Source organism: Drosophila subobscura, chromosome O, assembly GCF_008121235.1.
Source record: "Drosophila subobscura isolate 14011-0131.10 chromosome O, UCBerk_Dsub_1.0, whole genome shotgun sequence".
Taxonomy (NCBI): Eukaryota; Metazoa; Arthropoda; class Insecta; order Diptera; family Drosophilidae; genus Drosophila; species Drosophila subobscura.
The window spans coordinates 6,390,293-6,406,629 of NC_048533.1; the positions used below are offsets into that span (position 1 = coordinate 6,390,293).

At 45.6% G+C, this 16,337-nt stretch overlaps 2 protein-coding genes across 2 annotated transcripts; one reads left to right on the plus strand and one right to left on the minus strand.

Moving 5' to 3' along the window:
- Positions 1 to 2,313: 2,313 nt before the first annotated feature.
- Positions 2,314 to 2,894, plus strand: LOC117897004. Its single transcript, XM_034805569.1, has one exon. The coding sequence runs from the start codon at positions 2,381 to 2,383 to the stop codon at positions 2,738 to 2,740; it is 360 nt and encodes a 119-aa protein (XP_034661460.1). The 5' UTR covers positions 2,314 to 2,380; the 3' UTR covers positions 2,741 to 2,894.
- Positions 2,895 to 4,409: 1,515 nt separating this feature from the next.
- On the minus strand, positions 4,410 to 5,538 carry LOC117896504 (predicted GPI-anchored protein 58). Its single transcript, XM_034804856.1, has 2 exons — positions 5,291 to 5,538; positions 4,410 to 5,224 (listed from the first exon to the last, which is right to left on the minus strand). The coding sequence occupies exons 1-2, from the start codon at positions 5,511 to 5,513 to the stop codon at positions 4,431 to 4,433; spliced, it is 1,017 nt and encodes a 338-aa protein (XP_034660747.1). The 5' UTR covers positions 5,514 to 5,538; the 3' UTR covers positions 4,410 to 4,430.
- Positions 5,539 to 16,337: the final 10,799 nt, after the last annotated feature.

Consider the following 16,337-nt stretch of genomic DNA (forward strand, 5'->3'; position numbering starts at 1 on the left):
TGCCTGCCAGCCTCTCCTGCTGATTATGAATTGTGGTTCCGTGTTGCCTGATTGCTGCATCCTTGTAGGATAGTTGAAAAAGCTAATTTCCCAATTTAGAATACAACTCAAGAACACACAACTTCAGTTGTTAGTGTTGCCGCATTGCCCTGAGGCATGTCTCTGTATGTCTCATTTGTGGACTCCTTTAGACATGTGCAAGTGCTGAAACTTGACAAAGTCACTTAATTGCTGGATGCCTGGAGGGTAATTGTAATTAAGTGGAAGTGATTATGGTCCCAGAGCACTTTTATAAAACTAAAAAGTTGACTAACGAATGGAAAAATCCCCAATATTTGATGTAAACTCTGAGGGTGGGCAAATAATTGTCAAAATATTCTCTCTTCCACAATAATTGTGTGGCAACAAGAGCACTTTCAACCAATAAAACAATTCAGTTATAAATCACAGGCCACAGCTTAAGGAGCTACTCGTAGCACCCCTCTAAGCTACAGGAAGGAACATGTCAGTTGCACCAGACCCTTGCTCTTGCTCGGCCTTTGCCCAACCACAGGACACGCTCCCACACAGGAACAGGCACTCGCACAGGTGCCCCTCAAGTCCCACCCACACATTTCTCACTCCACCGGACAGGCCAGCAGCAACCACAATGCCATGCCACTCGCACGCAAGCCACTCGCACTTCCTGTTTTTTGTTTCCATGGGCCCAAAGTCAAACGTCGCATATTAAACAACATTTGTCTGTCGCTTGTCGTGCGGGTAAAGTGGCAAATCGAAGCAGCCCAACCCTCGACGGTAGGTTGGGGGCCCCCTAAACACGGTGGGTATGTAGATACAAATATTTAGACGTCCCAAAAACAGTCAATAAGTGTGCTTGTGAAGAAAACTTAGAGATTGCCTTAGACCATCAGTAATTCAAGTGTCAATTTGATTAATTGAGCGTTCTGTTGAGAGGTTTCCCCTAGACTCATTGAGAACAAAGCATTCAGGCCGAAACCTTTTCCAAGCGCAGGCTGTGGCCTTGGCCCAATGATAATTCAATAAAAATGTTGCATAATGCTGCCTTGCTTTTTATAGAATTTCATTTCACAGCCAGAACGCCACCCCTCCTGTTCGTCCACTCCTTCAATGGCTAAAACGGAAATGAATTTTTCCGCTTGACCTAAATCCCACACATGCATAAATCTGTTTGTGCTGGAATTCTCTTGTATCTATTTAAGCTTTAAGTTTTTGCATGATTTTGAGGTTTTTTTTGCGCTCTGTGTGCCGTGGCCGTGCCTCTCAATTGCCCCTCGAGTCTCGAATTGACAGGATAATTTATGCTAAAAGTGTTGAACGTGTTGAGTGGGTGATGAAGAGTGAAGGACGACCCAAAGTACACCAACAAATGGCACTCGAGGATGGGGGCACTAGAGAGTTTAGCTAATTGGGAATATCATTTTAATAGTCGGTGGATGCCATGGCATTCGTTCCATTTTTGCTCGCTTAAAGCCAAACAGACAGACAGATAGACGGTCGGACAGACCGAAAGACAGACATTCGTTTGCAGCTGCAGCTGCAGCTTGTTCCACAGCTGATATATTGTCATTCATATGTTGTGTCAGCAATTTGTTAGCTTTATGGCTGCCGCCACGCCCCCAGATGCCACAGCCACACAGCGCCAGCGCCACAGAGAGCAACGAAAGGGTGCAGAAAAAAGCATAAAACTTGCAGACATAAATTGTATTTATGCACTCCACACACCACACTCTGCATTCTGTCATTTCCTGATTTCCAACGTTTTTATGTTTGTGAGAGCTCCTGCTCTCTCACGACGGGGAAACGGTCGAATTAAAAAGATAAGCTCCACAATTTCCATCTAATTTGAGATGGCAAGTAAGTAGCTGCATTTGCCATTCCGATTTGGGCAATCTCTAGATACTTTCCGCATCGATTCCTCACGAATTTTGAGTTCTCTTCTGTTGGTTGTCCAACAATTCCAACTGTCGGGAGTTTTATTGGTTCATATATGTATGTATCTACATATACTCGTCCATATGTACATTTGTATGTCAGTTTGTTTGTTACCTTGATTACAGTTCAACTTATTTTCTTTGACTCGGGGTGCAGGAGAAGTGGCGGAGGTTACTGAAAAGTTAGTTTTGTTGGAGTTTTCTCGGTTTCGTTTCGGTGCAAATGTTTTTATTTGGCAAAGTTTTTTATATAGCAATTTAAGGAAACTATAAATTGCATTTGCTCATAAGTTGCAACTTTTTCCCAGAGCAAATTAGACTGACAAACAATCCAAAATGCTGTATGTCAAGTTAGCTTCGAGATCGAAACCAAAAATTAAATCAAATTAAAAATTCCACAATATTTACAAGCTCTAACTGATTTCCAAATGGAGGATCCACGCAAAAGCGACCTAAAGAAGCTGACAAATGCCATCAGCTTTCTGCAGAAGCGCAAGGACTCGCATGAGCAGCAGGTCATCGTCGAGGAGGTGAAACTGGCAGAGCAGAGCCTGGCAGCGAATGATGCATCCCACAAGAAAATCGATCAAATGGGCAAGGTGCAGGACTTGCAGTGGATGTTGTCGCAGGATTATCATGAGCTGAAGCTACTCAACGAAACACTGCAGACCTTCCTGGACATGAACCAGGATATGAAGGATACAGAGTTCTGCAAAGCTGCCACCCAATACATCGACGAGCACTGCAACAAGTCGGAACTTGAGGCACCACCACAACCACCCAAGTAGCTCCCAGATCCCCCTACATCCCCCGTTGAGTCACACACAAAAAAACTTGTTAATCTCAGCGCCTTGGTCAAAAGTTATGATAATAAAGGAACAACCAAATGGGGTCTTTGCTGTCCGCATGGACACATAAATCCGTGAAGGACAAAACTTCCTGTTGAGATCTTAATTATGCACTTTTTCTGCGGACGGATTACCTCAGAGCATGCACTCTTCCTACTCCTTGGGTACTCCTGGGGACGGCCACTATCCACCCCTCACTCCTCTCTCCACTCTACAATGTCGCTCCCTGTATCTTGCTGGGCAGTTGACCTGAAAAAAGTGTGCAGCCCAACCGCATGCTGAAGTAATTTCTACTTAGCCACAACTAACTACGACCGGCATGGAAAAGTGTTGGAAAAAACTGAAGAGGAAACTTTGGAACGCCTCAAAAATTAAAATAAAGTGCCAAGAAAGTGAAAAGCGAGTGCCGGTTGCCCCATGCCACTTCATGGCACGTCGTGCCCTGTGCCTCGTGCCATGGTGCAGGATGGACGGACCCAGCAGCATCTTGAAGTTGGCCAAAGCCGTGGCCAAAGCCAAAGCCCGTCCAGAGGCAGCAACAGCAGCAGCAGCAGCAGCAGCGGCAGCTTCCGTTCCTCGGGCCAGCTCCTTGCCTCTCCTCTACCACTTCTTGTTTCCATTAGTTTCCTCTTTTTCTTCAACTTTTTTTCCTGCGGCTTCCATGGAATAACTGTTGCCAGTGTACGTCCGTGTGTGTGTGTGAGTGTGTGGGCGGCCGTGTCCGCGGCTCTTTTAATAATTTGTAACTCATTTTGTACTCGGCACAGCAACAAAAATAACGACAGCCGCAGCAGCGGCAACCTTTTGAGTCCCGCTCTAGTCGCGCCACAAAAGGACCAAGTGAAAAGTGTTGAAAATGGAAAGTTGTGTGCCCAAAAGTCGCCGAAAAAATACGAAAACTCTTCTTGGTTTCTGAGAAAGGACATTGCATTTGGGTTAACAGGCAAATTACGTAATTGAAGTGGTCCAAGAAGCAAGCGTACAAGTGGTACAAGTGTGTGTGTAAATGCATGAGTGCCATTTGGCCTGCCCTCTGACCTTCGTGGGTTTCCTCAAAGCGGGAGAGAAATTTGATCTTGCGCCATTTGTCAATTTTTATTCAAAAAAATTCAAAACGCAACGGCAACAGCTCGGGGGCGCCACTATGAAACGAATCCATGTGGCGTGGATGTTTTTGGAACTTCTAAACAAATGAAAGTAGCCACCTGGCGGCATTTGTTTAATTCTTTAAAGTTTTAGAGCCATTGGAAAAGAGCGACACCTAGCGGTGTCAAACCACCTCGCGGTGTCAAACCACCTGGCGGATGTTCTTTTACAGAAACACTAATATAGCGCCACTAAAGCATTTAGCGGCAATAAATGGAACCTTCAGCAAACTAATAAAATTCGTAGCATATTTTTGGAAGTAAATGTAAATGTCAAGTAGAAATGTAGTCTGAATGTTCAAATATGTATTTACAGTGGGCCAGATATTAGTCAGATATCTTTCAATGCCCAAACCAATATAATGCTCAGACATTTGTGGATCCAAAATGGTTCCCATTCTGGTAAAAACATATATTTAATATCGATTATTCTTATCATCAGATAACGCCTCCTCCTATTGCGAATGTTAAGGTCTAGCAACAGTTTAATGCCAAAAAACCTTGGAGCTATAGAAAATCGCGAGAATGGCCAGAATTCCCTGGGGAATCATCAGCGATGGGGCCGATGATTTCTTTTTAGGATAGTAGACTGTTTTCTTCGAAAGCACAATCACGTGTGGCGTTTGGCCAGGTGCGGGTGCGGGTGCGGCGGCGGCGACGGGGGCATTAGGCTGCGCCACTTGATAGGTGGGCGGATGGACAATCGCAGCGGCAGGGGCTGGCACAGCTGCAGCAGCATTGGGGCTGGGATGTGCTGGAAGAGCAGGAATTACTGGATAAGCAGGAATCACTGGATGATGGGCAACCGACGAGGAATTGGTGGCGACCGGAGCAACCCAGCCCACAGGATGAGGAGCAGCTGGAGCAGGAGCAGCCGCTGGTGCAGGAAGCACTGCTGAAGGCTGTGGCATCACCGGAACAAATGCAGCACTCGGCGGCATGGCAATGGCCGGAGCGGGTTGCTGGGCTTGTGTCAGTGTGGGGCAGATCAGATGCTGCGTTTCCGTGTAGGTTTTCGGGTTGGCGGGATTGGGCTCCCTGACGGTCTGCTTGTAGCAGCCACTGGCATCGGGTTGACCAGTTTCAATCACCGTCAACTTTCTGGGATCAGGTGTGGTCTGCACGACGATTTGGACAGGAGCTGCTGGTGCTCCCGCTGGATAGTAATGATGGACCTGGGCCACAGGAGCTGGGGCTGCAGCTGCAGCTGGCGATTGGTGTTTGGCCACCGCATGGCCAATCAGTCCTCCGGCCAGGACGCCACCCAACATGCCCACACCTGCAGGAAGGAGAGTACATACATGAAGGTTACCTTTGGTTACACTGAGGGGAATTCTCTGCTCACCAAAAGCTCGTTTACGTCCACGTCCTGGGCGTGCCTGGCTAAAGGGCACCAGCGTCAGTCCGAGGAGGGCTACCAGGAAGAAAACTTGGACACAACGACGTCCAGACATGGTCGGCGGAGGAATGAGCACGAGTGATGTGAGGTATATTTGGCTAAATCGGCGTTCAGACCAGAACTGATCGGCAATCATGCAACGCCTCTGACTCAGTGCCAACTTCGGCATCGAAGAATGTTTTTTCCACAGCGCAAATGTTTAAACAGTTGCTTTTGGAAAGTTCAAGAAGTATATTTATGTGACGCTTTAATTGAATTTTATGCGGCACATGAAACGCTCATTACCACGACCGTGGCTGTGTGTGTGTGTTTCTTATACTTCAAGGTGTACCTTGGGGTGCTCAGTTCTCTCTCCCTCTTTGGGAGGCGTGTATAAGAGTATCGCTTATGTCATGTTATAAATATATTACCAAGATCAATTGTATGCACACGCAGTCTTCCCAAACAAAACGAATGATCTGCCTGACTTTCTTCATCTAAATAAAACAGAGAAGACAACGGAAGGGGTTCTCTTTTGACATTCCCATTGCCTCGCTGCTACTTTCACCCCATCAGACCCGTCAGTTCGTGCCATTGTTCGGCTGTCATAAGTCATTTGTTGCTGTTTGAAGATATATCACAATATGAACTGAATATGAAGCAGCAACAATGAAGCAGCAGCCCCCGTGGCAGACATAATGGAGAACGTATTTGTACGTGGCTTAAAGTGGTGTGATTTAAGTCCAAAAGTTGCCAAAAAAATCATAATGGAGTCTGTACAAAGAAAAACTCACCAAAACTTTAATTGTTTAATGAGACTCAATCTCACTCCGTGTCTCCTGGTAGCCGCCCTTTTGGATTCCTTTTGCTGCTGCGGCTGTGGCAATGGCAGGCGGCAGAAGTCTCGTACCAGCTGGCAGACTGGTTGTTAAGTTCGGCATATGGCACGTGAGGGCTCCATTTAATTTTCATAATCTTCGGGGCCAAACGCAGACAGTGCACGACACCACACGCAATATGGTTTCTGTTAACATAAGGAAATGAACGACATGGAAAGGAGAGAGAGAGAGTCGGCACTGGGCGCTATGCTATTGATTAAATCGGCTTAAAGCTTTGACTAATGATGACAGAAGAGATCTCTGGCCATGGCTCTGTCTGCAGCTTTGCCTCTGCCTGGAGGAGAGGAGAACATGAAGCGTTAGAGCGCATAATTCGCTGGTGGAAAGCGCCGACTCATTGGTCGGCGTCGGGGCGGGGGCTTGAGCCTGGGCCTGGGCAATCGCCTCGGTGTCGAAATGACCTGCATCAAATGTTCCGAGTGCCATGAGAAATCTCCAGTCATTTGTATTCGGGGGATTTGCCGGCAATTTGTGAGACGCGACTTTAATTCGCTTAATAAATATTTGTTTAGTTTCTCGACTGCTTTCGCTCAGGTTGTGGTGTTTGGGGGGGAAAGGATCTGCACACACACATAAGCACACACACACACACAATGGACAATTGTCAATTGCAGGATATTCTTTGGCTTGGGGTGGTGCGGGTGTGACACTTGAGTTCCACTTCCCTGCCGGCCATAAATCATTCAGCTGAACGCTGAACCGAGATGACGACGAAAATGTCAGAGACAGGATGCGCAAGGATAGCGAAGGAGGACCGAAGGAGGACCGTAAAGAGGCGGCAGTGCAGCTCCGTTGATGGACATGAGCGAACGGAACGTCTTGGGGCCATAGACCCACTCCTGTAAGGATAATGATGCGCAAATCGCTGGCAGTCATCGCTGTCCATCAGCCCACCCCTTGGCACGGCACGGCTCGGCTCTGCTTTGTTTCATGTTTTGGCTGTGGCTTCGGCTCTGGCTCTTAGCCGCCTCTATTATCCTTAATGCGAGTCACTTTGTTAGAAACGTCAGTCGGCCTGCAAGCGCCATTATCATCATCGTGTTGCCGGCCATCCTGGCTGGCTGGAGACAACAAAAAATATGATTCGGAAAATGTGCAGACACACAGGCCCCGCCCCGCTTTGTGCTTTATGCTTTATGCCCCAAACCAAACCGAAAATGCACGAAAATAAAGATAAAACATGACAGGCAGTTCACATTCAGTCATTTATAATAAGCCCAATGTGACGGCATGTGGCTCTCGGTTCTGCCTCCACAGTTTATCATCTGCTTAGCCTCCAGTTACAGTCCGACGTGGCACATGATGCACCGCAGATTGCACACGGCTAAGCCCGCTGCTGCTGCTGCTGCTGCTGGAGACCTAATGAAATAATTGATGTTAGCTATTTACAAGCATCTAATTCCGATTCGATGGCCAGTCAATAAAAATATGCCATAATTATATAGAACTCTGCTAGTGCTGCTGCCCCAACCTCTCACGCGTCTCTCGTCTTGCGTCTCTTGTCTGACTTCTCCCGTTCGGGCCGTGGCTTAGGTTAACCAGACCAAAACCAGTCTACTGGCACTGGCTGCAATGTTAATGACATAATTTAAAAAGCATTGCATTAATAGCTGATGTCAGAGGCCCAGGAGGAGTCTGCACTTTGTGGCAATTAAAATGCGGATGAAGAGAGCCAACGGACAGTGCCACAACGTGGCTGATTGGATATTCAAAATGTTGGTCAGGCCAGGACAATCCAGAATGTTAATGGTAATTAAAAGCTGTTGGAATAAGTGCTGATGAATAAGTTGCTGGCACTTTAAAGGAGAGGCTCTCTGAATAAAGTGGCTCCCGAGATGCCTGCTAGGAGCCTTTGTCTACTTCCAGATTTTTTACCATGAGGAATTCTTATCTTGAACTTTGGCATCGCCTTCGTGGCGGCGGCGGGTACACCAAAATATGTTTGCTATGCAACCCCCGAGATGTCCTGAGATGTCCCTTGGCCACAAGCACAGAGCATGTCAAATCATTTGTATATAATTCACATCCTTTTTGGCTCTTTCTGCCTGCCCCAGTGATTTATGGGCTGCTCTGAGCTGCTCTTCTTGCTGCCATGTTTAGAAATGTTGTTTCTCCTCTCTCGTAAATACCCGTACCCCAACCCGTACTAGTACTCGTCCTCATTCTTGTTCTCGTTTTGGGACACATTCCAAATTGGTCCGTGCAAATTGTTTGCCTCAGCACTATTATCCTTTTCGCAGGATGTTGCCCTTGCTGCTGCTGCTACTGCTACTCTTGCTTGACTCTCTTTTTAAGTAATTGCTGACTTCTGCCATTTCGGCGGTGAGTTATTCGTTTTCGATACGAAAATTTGATATTCCGACCACATGCTGTGATTAAATTGCTTATGCCATCTACTCGTTGGCCCCCCAATCCTCATATCACAGTATCGCATCTCCAGGAGGTGTCCTAAGGTTCCTTTTGGGTGTGTTTCTGTAATTGAAAATAGTTTTTGGCACTGAGAGATGGAGAGAGGCGTGACTGCGATTGCAACTACTGATTGCAACTATAGATGGGTGCGAGGCACATCTCTCCTTCTTGAAGGGTATCAAATGTCGCAGTGCACCGAAGCAACTTACAATTGTATTCCTCTGTATTTAATTTCGCAACTTTTGGACCCGCCTGCTGTGCCATTTATCATCACTAAAAACTGAAACTAAAACCTTTATGCAATACTTGAAAATGCAAAATTTTAGTAAATTGAAAATCGAGTCTCGAGCATTGCGAAACCGCAAAACCCATCGCCCAATAAGTTTTCCAACCGAGCAGCCCTGTCCGGCCAAAAACTTCAAGACGAACGAACGAACATGTGCATTTGTCATAAATTAGAAACTGTAACTTGTATGGTACTGACTTTTTGTGTAGTGCTCTGGTCGGTCCAGCCAACACTTAAATTTATTGCAAATAACTCTTTCCCTTCATAACTTTTTAGCCAACCCCCCAGTGGTCGGAGTTTGGTTTGCATTTCCCTGGTGTTGGGTTAATTTTTTAGCCAAGCAAACTAATCAACGCCCCTAATTCGGACACTGTGGAATGTGGGCAGGAAGGTCGCAGAGTGGAGTGGGAGATGGGAGATGTGAGATGGTTTTGGGTATGAGGCAATGGCCAGAGGCTAAATGAAGTGTGCACAGACGCAGACCCCTTTCAATTAAGACTATAACTGAGAGTATTCGTATCTGTGTATGTGTGTCTGTGTGTGTGTGTGTGTGTGTGCAGTCAAAAGTGAACAAACAACAACCAAATCTGAGCCGGTCAACGCATATAAATCTTGGCCTAAGTGTTGTGGTCATTTAGCAAATGTCCAGCCCTGTCCAGCCATGCAAATTTGTAAACAACTTTTGCTCTGCTCTACCCGTACCTTATCGTCTCTGAAGATGGGTGCTCGCTGTGCTTGTGATTTATAAAATGTATTAATTAAAATGTCCCAAGTGGAGTACACAAAACAATGGGTGGCAGATAGGGAAAGACGAGGCAAGGGAGAGGTGAATGGTGGATTAAATAGACCATAAGGAGAGTTCTTAAAGTCAACATTTATTTTGTAAATTCTTAACAGAACTCGTGCAAATACGAACCAATAAAAAATCATTTAACTGCCTGGGGACAATTTTCCAGACATCTTTCTCATCTCCCACACTTTCTTTATCCCCACTTATATTCGCATTTCTCGTGTCGGAGCTCGCTTTCTGCACCCACACATAAACACATAAGTGGTAGTCCTGTCAAAGTCAAAAGTAAACGCAGCGACAATAATGATTAATGTGAACCGAGTCGTAAAAGCAAGGATCCTTGCTTGGCGATGCCAAGACCAAGGAACCACAGCAGCCAGGACCCATATGAGACTCTGGAGATATGCTTAAGTAGGACGGAACCAAATTGGAGTTGGAAGAGCGCGACAAATGTGAGTATAATTTGTAAGACAGCAAATGGGGGGATAAATACTGAAATAGCAGACATTTCGCTGTGGGGTATGGAAATTATTTCTGTAATTATTAAATACAAATAAAGCCATAAATCTTCCAAAAAATACTAGACCAATCATGCAAGTTTAGAAAGTAATTCTCTTTAAATATATTCAACTTAAATAGTTTTTCTCTCCATTTTCCCAAGTGTCGAAGGCCAATAAAAAGTTTTCCTCCAGACAAGAAAAAAGTTTTTCCCCTTTTGGGTGTGAAATTGTCAATAATGTTTGGCCATAAAACGATTTACAGATATTGGTCCTTGGTGTGGCAGAAACATTTCAGTGGAAAAATACTTTCAGAAATGAACTCCCTTTAAAGATTATTTGACAACAATTTAAAGCATTTAATTGATTGCCACAGACATTGGCAGAAAAAGTGCCGACAAGCATTACCAAAATTTGAATTTGAATTTTCCAAAAAGCAAAGCCAATCAGACGCACCCCCTCCCCCGACTTTTGGCCAGATGCCGTGCCAGTTCATAAGCCACACACATAGAGAGAGAGAGGGAGAGAGAGAGAAATGCAAAACCGCCATAATAAAGGATAATGTTGGCGCATATTAAATAAATGACTTCCGTTTGCCTCTCAGTCGTCGTTTTGGTTGTCGTAGTCATCGTCTAGGTCTCGAGCCCGCACAACCCCCTGACCCAAAACCCAAAACCCACCGAACGTTTACTCCAAAGCGAAAACAAGCGAAAGGATATTGAAATGAGTTTGGAGAGGAGAAGTAAAATGCAAATTCATGCCGGGCGGGAAATGACGTGTGCAAAATTTCACAGGATGATGATGAGGCGAATACCCCGTTCGGCGTTTACCCCTCCCGACACTTGTCCGCTTTCAAGTGCTTAATTAAAAACTTCAACACATTTAAAAGCGCATTAAAGGAGGACAGGAAGTGGCCATCATTTCACGCGGCTGGGATTTCTTTTTCGGCAAGGACAGGGCTCGAGGCATCGCTTTGACCTGTTGCCCCACTAAATCCAAAAGTTCTCACAGCTCCGCCGATCGTCTGTCGCTAATTACAAGCGAAGACACATGCGGCAGAGCCCCAGTGCCAGCCGGGCCTGTTGCTGACCAGGCCTAATCGCTGTTTAAGTACACGGTAGTGGCTGTGGCTTAAATGCGAATTACGCCCAATGTCCGCAAAGAACGGCGCTGCACAGCGGCACAGCAGCAGACCCATGACCATTTAATGTAAACAATAATTAAAAGCCACAGTCAGAGCCACAGTCAGTGGCCGGCCAAGACTCTGCAGCCAGTGCCTCCCGCCTGCAGAGCCTCTCTGGAAGACTCCCTCTCTCTCTCTTACTCTCTTTTTCTCTCTCCCCCTCAGATTTTATGGCTTAATAGCTGCAAAGTGCCAGCCAAGCGGTGGGTTTGCGTGGCTTGATTACAGTGCTTACTGGCTATACGAATACTCGTACAGGGCTTATTGCCATTGCTGTTACTGGTCGGTGCCATATTCAGACACAGTCAGTGCAGCGGAACGGAGTCCACACATCGAAGGAGAGGCTCTAACAGCTAAGGCTATGATTATATTACTCGATCTTGGATCATTGCAAAGTCAGTGAAATTTGGACTGGCATTCCTCATGCATAGTCATGATCTATTCATATTCTTTGTTTGATAAACCTTAGTTCTCATTCAATATTTCTGCGATGAGCAGTTCTCAGATGAGCATTGAGCATTGACACTTCTAAGAACTCTTTGATATGGTAGAAAACGAAAGGGTTGGCAACGTAAATTCTTTGCCTATTTTGTCCTTTTAGCGCTGCCCAGATCTACCCTGTTTTGCGAGCAAGTGAAGTCTTCATTGTGTGCTAAACAAATTATACAAAGTATCAATTGTAAAGTCTCCTCCAAAAATAGTTCAAGCTGATAGCTAAATGAGTTCCCTAATGAAGTATCCATACAAGCCATTATCCTGAACAACTTTTCAAATTTAACTATTGCTTAATTCCTCGCTCCAGCCACCCTTTATCGGCTTCTTCATCTTCAGGATGTTCTACCCATTCTGATATCAATGTCAACTTTGTTGTTTGCCATTTACATTGCACATTTTCCAAGTCACTTGGTTTTTGCTGGCCCGTGGAAATTGGAAATTCGTTTATTAAATTCACCCTCCGTTCAACTTAAGATTGTTCCTTTTGTTGTTGCACTTTTGAGTGAGTGGAGTGGAGTGGACTGGAGTGAGTGAGTGAGAGGGGCGTGGCTCTACTTGGCAGGGACTTGCGCACCCGAAAAGTTCTCCTCCAGCCGAAAGAGTGGACGCCTAGTCTATGCAGATTTTGCAGACGCTGCAAGGACACTCGTCATCGACATATGCGCTCTGGGCAACGCCCACAATGGACACAAATTGTTCGTGTTCGTTTTGGGGGTTGTATTGGGATTTATTGTATGGGAAATTGCATTTCGGGCAATGCACTGATATGACATTTTTTTGTGCTTGGAGTTTTGAGTGAAAGAGTTTTAATTAGATTAGGAAAACTTTGCCTAAAATTCAATTAGTTAACATTTTAAAAGACTTCCTTCATTCCTTCCATTCTTGAGGTCCAACAAGTACAAACATTGCCTTAAATTACCTTGCACTTTCCATACGACATGAACAGACCTTCCCGTACCGCCGAAAAAAACCAAAGACCTGAATACGTGTATTTTATTATCTGGTAGACCCCTTGGTGGATCCACTCTCCTCACTCTCTGTCTCTCTTTCTCTCTGAGGAACATTTATCAAAACTACTCTTTGTACGTGCAAAGGGAAGCTCTCTCGCTGCAGATACGGATGAGGATAAGGCGCAGCCAGGCCGCATCGCATCTCTGACGTCTCTGAAGAAGGAGAGCCCAAGAGCCAGGGCAACGAGAGTACGAGTATTTTTCAAACCAAAATATTTTTGCATAAATTACAATAACAGAGAGCCAGCCCCAGTCCGCAGCCCGCAGCCCGATCCAGATACAACAATAAGCAAGATGTCTACCAGAAACGGCGACCAGCGAACGAGCACACACATTCTTGGCACATAATTTAGTGTCGCTTATGAAATAAACTTATCTAAGCGGAAATAGAAGCGTTCTCCGTGTTTCACCGAGTGTGTGAGAGTGGAAGAGTGGAAGTGGAAAACAGGTTGTTTTCCAGCTCAAGCCCCTACTCAAGCACACACATGCAGTGCAGCGCATAAATTTTCGCCGTTGCGGCTCAAAAAAGTATCTCAAGTATCTGTGAGATGGCATGGCGTTGAAATTTAAATTCCTAAGAAAGTCGTAAATTATTTTTAGTGGTTTATAAAGTCAAGGTACATTGTGTATGTGAAAGCGGTTTTGCAGCAAGTTATGTGGGAGTGGATGGCGTGGATGGGCGAGCCTTCAAGGGAGAGCAGACCTTGAGATAGACTCTCTGTTTTTTTGTTGAGTTAATTGCCTTGGCGCTTTACTTGAATAACTCATTACAGCTTCCGCTGTTGCTACGTCGAGGCGGCCTCGGGCTGCTCACATTCTATGCAGCTCCTTGACAAATGATCTAGCCACCACGCTAGTCGAGGGGGCACCCCACCACCACCACCTCTCTCACTCACTCAGGGGCGCCTTTCATTCATCAAGCATCACTGTGGGGGCAGGCAGGCAGGCAGGCAGGACAAGCAATCGACAAACTACAAACTGTACAAATATTGCCATGCACTGGCTAGTAATTAAGGCGACAAACACTCGTCTGTGGGCGTGGCTGGGGTCCATCTAGCATGTGTGATGATGTATGGCCTGCATTTAGGCGCATCAGGCGGTGAGATTGCTACCAACTGGAGACCGGAGACCGGCGAGCGGAGACTGAAGTGCAAGCGCCAAGATGAAAGAAATATTTGTGTGATTTATATCACTGGAGGCGCTACTGTCGTCTGGGGAGGGACTGCTGCATTAATATGAATGGATTGCCTTGTCCGCCAATTCTTTTCGTGTATCCAAATGAGGCGCTTGTGGGATTTCGGCTTAAAAAGATGTCAGCCACTTAGCTTTCAATCATTTCCAGCACAGGAGAACCTCTATAAACTGTTTGGAATTCAATGGCACATTAAGTGGCGCTATAAAGACGCCTCATTTAAATCACTTGCCAAAGTCGTCTCCAAAAGCACACAGAATGAGCCCTCTGCCCCCACCCAAGGAGTCGCGAGACAACTGGCAGACAGGCAGTCTCAACCAGCTACGAGCTACAAGCTACCAGCCATCCGTTTCTGGCAAACTGTTTAACATAATCCTGTCCTGTCCCGATCCAAGCCGAACCGAACCGTGAAGGCTGACAAAATGCGTCGGCAATTTGTTTATTGGCGCTGGCTCTCGTCTTTTGTCGGCGAACATGCCACAAACTACGCGCTGCAAATAAATCACCAAAAATATTTCAACTACACTCCTTCGCTCCTTGGGCACAGTCCTTTGATGGTGTGGTGGTGTGGCGGTGAGGCTTGGTGGTGGAATATCTACCCACACTGCCGGCATATGTTTTCATGTTGTTTTCTCTTCCTTGGCCTGTCGGAAGTTTGCAATGTTTCAACAGGAAGCCCTTGATTGTTTGTGTGACTTGTTTGCCCGTTTGTTTGTCGATTTGCTTGTGTGGCAGCTATTTCTGTATGGACTGGTATTTGGTGGGGCTCTGGCAACTGTTATTTTGACTTTGGCCTGACAATTTGACTTTGGCATTGAAAGACATGCATTGTATCGCATATTGTGGGTGAATTGAGAGCTAATTCATTTGTCAAGTGCTCTGTGAATCATCGCCTTACTGTGTCTGGTCAATGAACTGTAGAATTTTCGGGGCAAGAATCCTCATTTATAATCTTCCTTTAATGGTTTATTATTTCTGATTCCATTGCTGGCATTACAAGCAAATAAATCAGTGTGAAATTCTTTGTCGCACAAAAAAGAGGTGGCAAGGAATTTCTGCATTTTCACGGCATTGTTTCACTTTCCCGGCACGCTGTTTTTATTCAGATTTAGCTCACCTTGTGTCACATAGTAACTTTTGCCCTGGCAACATATGGCACATAAATTATAGGAGAACACACACACACACGCCCACACGGAGCGAGAGGGTGAAACATTTTTAAGCCACGAGCAAAAAATTAATGAAAAGAATGAACTTTTCTTTAGAATAGGGTTGAAATTTAGCTCAGCGTTTTTTTATTTACATTTTAATTAATGCGAGGAAGGGTACTGTGTTCCTAGGTGATAAGCTCCAAAGAGCTTCAAAGATTTCTAAGCGCATTTACCTGAAAGTAAATAAATGCGAATCCATCTTCAAGGCAGCTTTGACCTACAAAACGAGTAACGAGATTAATGTTTTGGCCATTTTTCCAACTCACAAAATCTGATCAAATTAAAGGTAACAATTCCGGGGCAATCTGTCATAAAAATGAGCAAGCCATGGACATGGACATGGATTGTCTGTCCATCTGAGTATCCTGGCAAATGTGCCAAGGATTAAGATGCGAGTAGCAGTTGCTGCCGGCTATCCATCGGTGGGGGGCTGAGGCTTAATGACCATAATGACCAACAAGAAGCCCATCATATGGGCCACAGGACAACAACGCCAGAGTCCGTTGATGATGATGATGGTGCGCAGATTGGCCAGCCCCCGAACCCCCAAAACACACACATGATGTGGCTGAAAAATGGTACAAATTACTTTAACCACAACTACGGAGCGGAGAAAGGTTTTCCCTTTGCTATCGAATCATTTTCATGTAGCATTTCTTGTGTTTGCTTAGGCCCGTCCACGTCGTCGGCGTCGTCGTTGAGGGGTTGCAGGACGAACCTTTTTATTAATGATTCACAATTTTATGTTGCACGTATTTATCACATCTGAGTAGTAGGTTGCACACATACACACATGTACTACCACCAGCGGCGACAGGTATTTTGTAAGCTGAAAACTTGACAGACTTGTTTCTGATCCTTTTCCTTTTTTTTCGTATGCGAGTATGTTGTGTGTTGCATGGTGTTGCTGTTGTTATGACAAACGTGCGGCGAGAACAAGGGAGGAAGCGGCACGGGCTAGGGCTATGGCCCGGGGGCTCTGGCGACATGTTTTGCAGTTTTCCGGTTGACCGCAACAAAAGACAGCCTGTCACGCTGCCTC

What these genes read in the sequence shown, in the direction of transcription:
- LOC117897004 (XM_034805569.1), top strand. Translation starts at nt 2,381, where the DNA reads ATGGAGGATCCACGCAAAAGCGACCTAAAGAAGCTGACAAATGCCATC.
- LOC117896504 (XM_034804856.1), bottom strand. Translation starts at nt 5,513, where the DNA reads ATGCCGAAGTTGGCACTGAGTCAGAGGCGTTGCATGATTGCCGATCAG. An exon ending in TGGACGTAAACGAGCTTTTG is followed by an intron (nt 5,225 to 5,290) that starts GTGAGCAGAGAA and finishes TCCTTCCTGCAG; the next exon opens with GTGTGGGCATGTTGGGTGGC.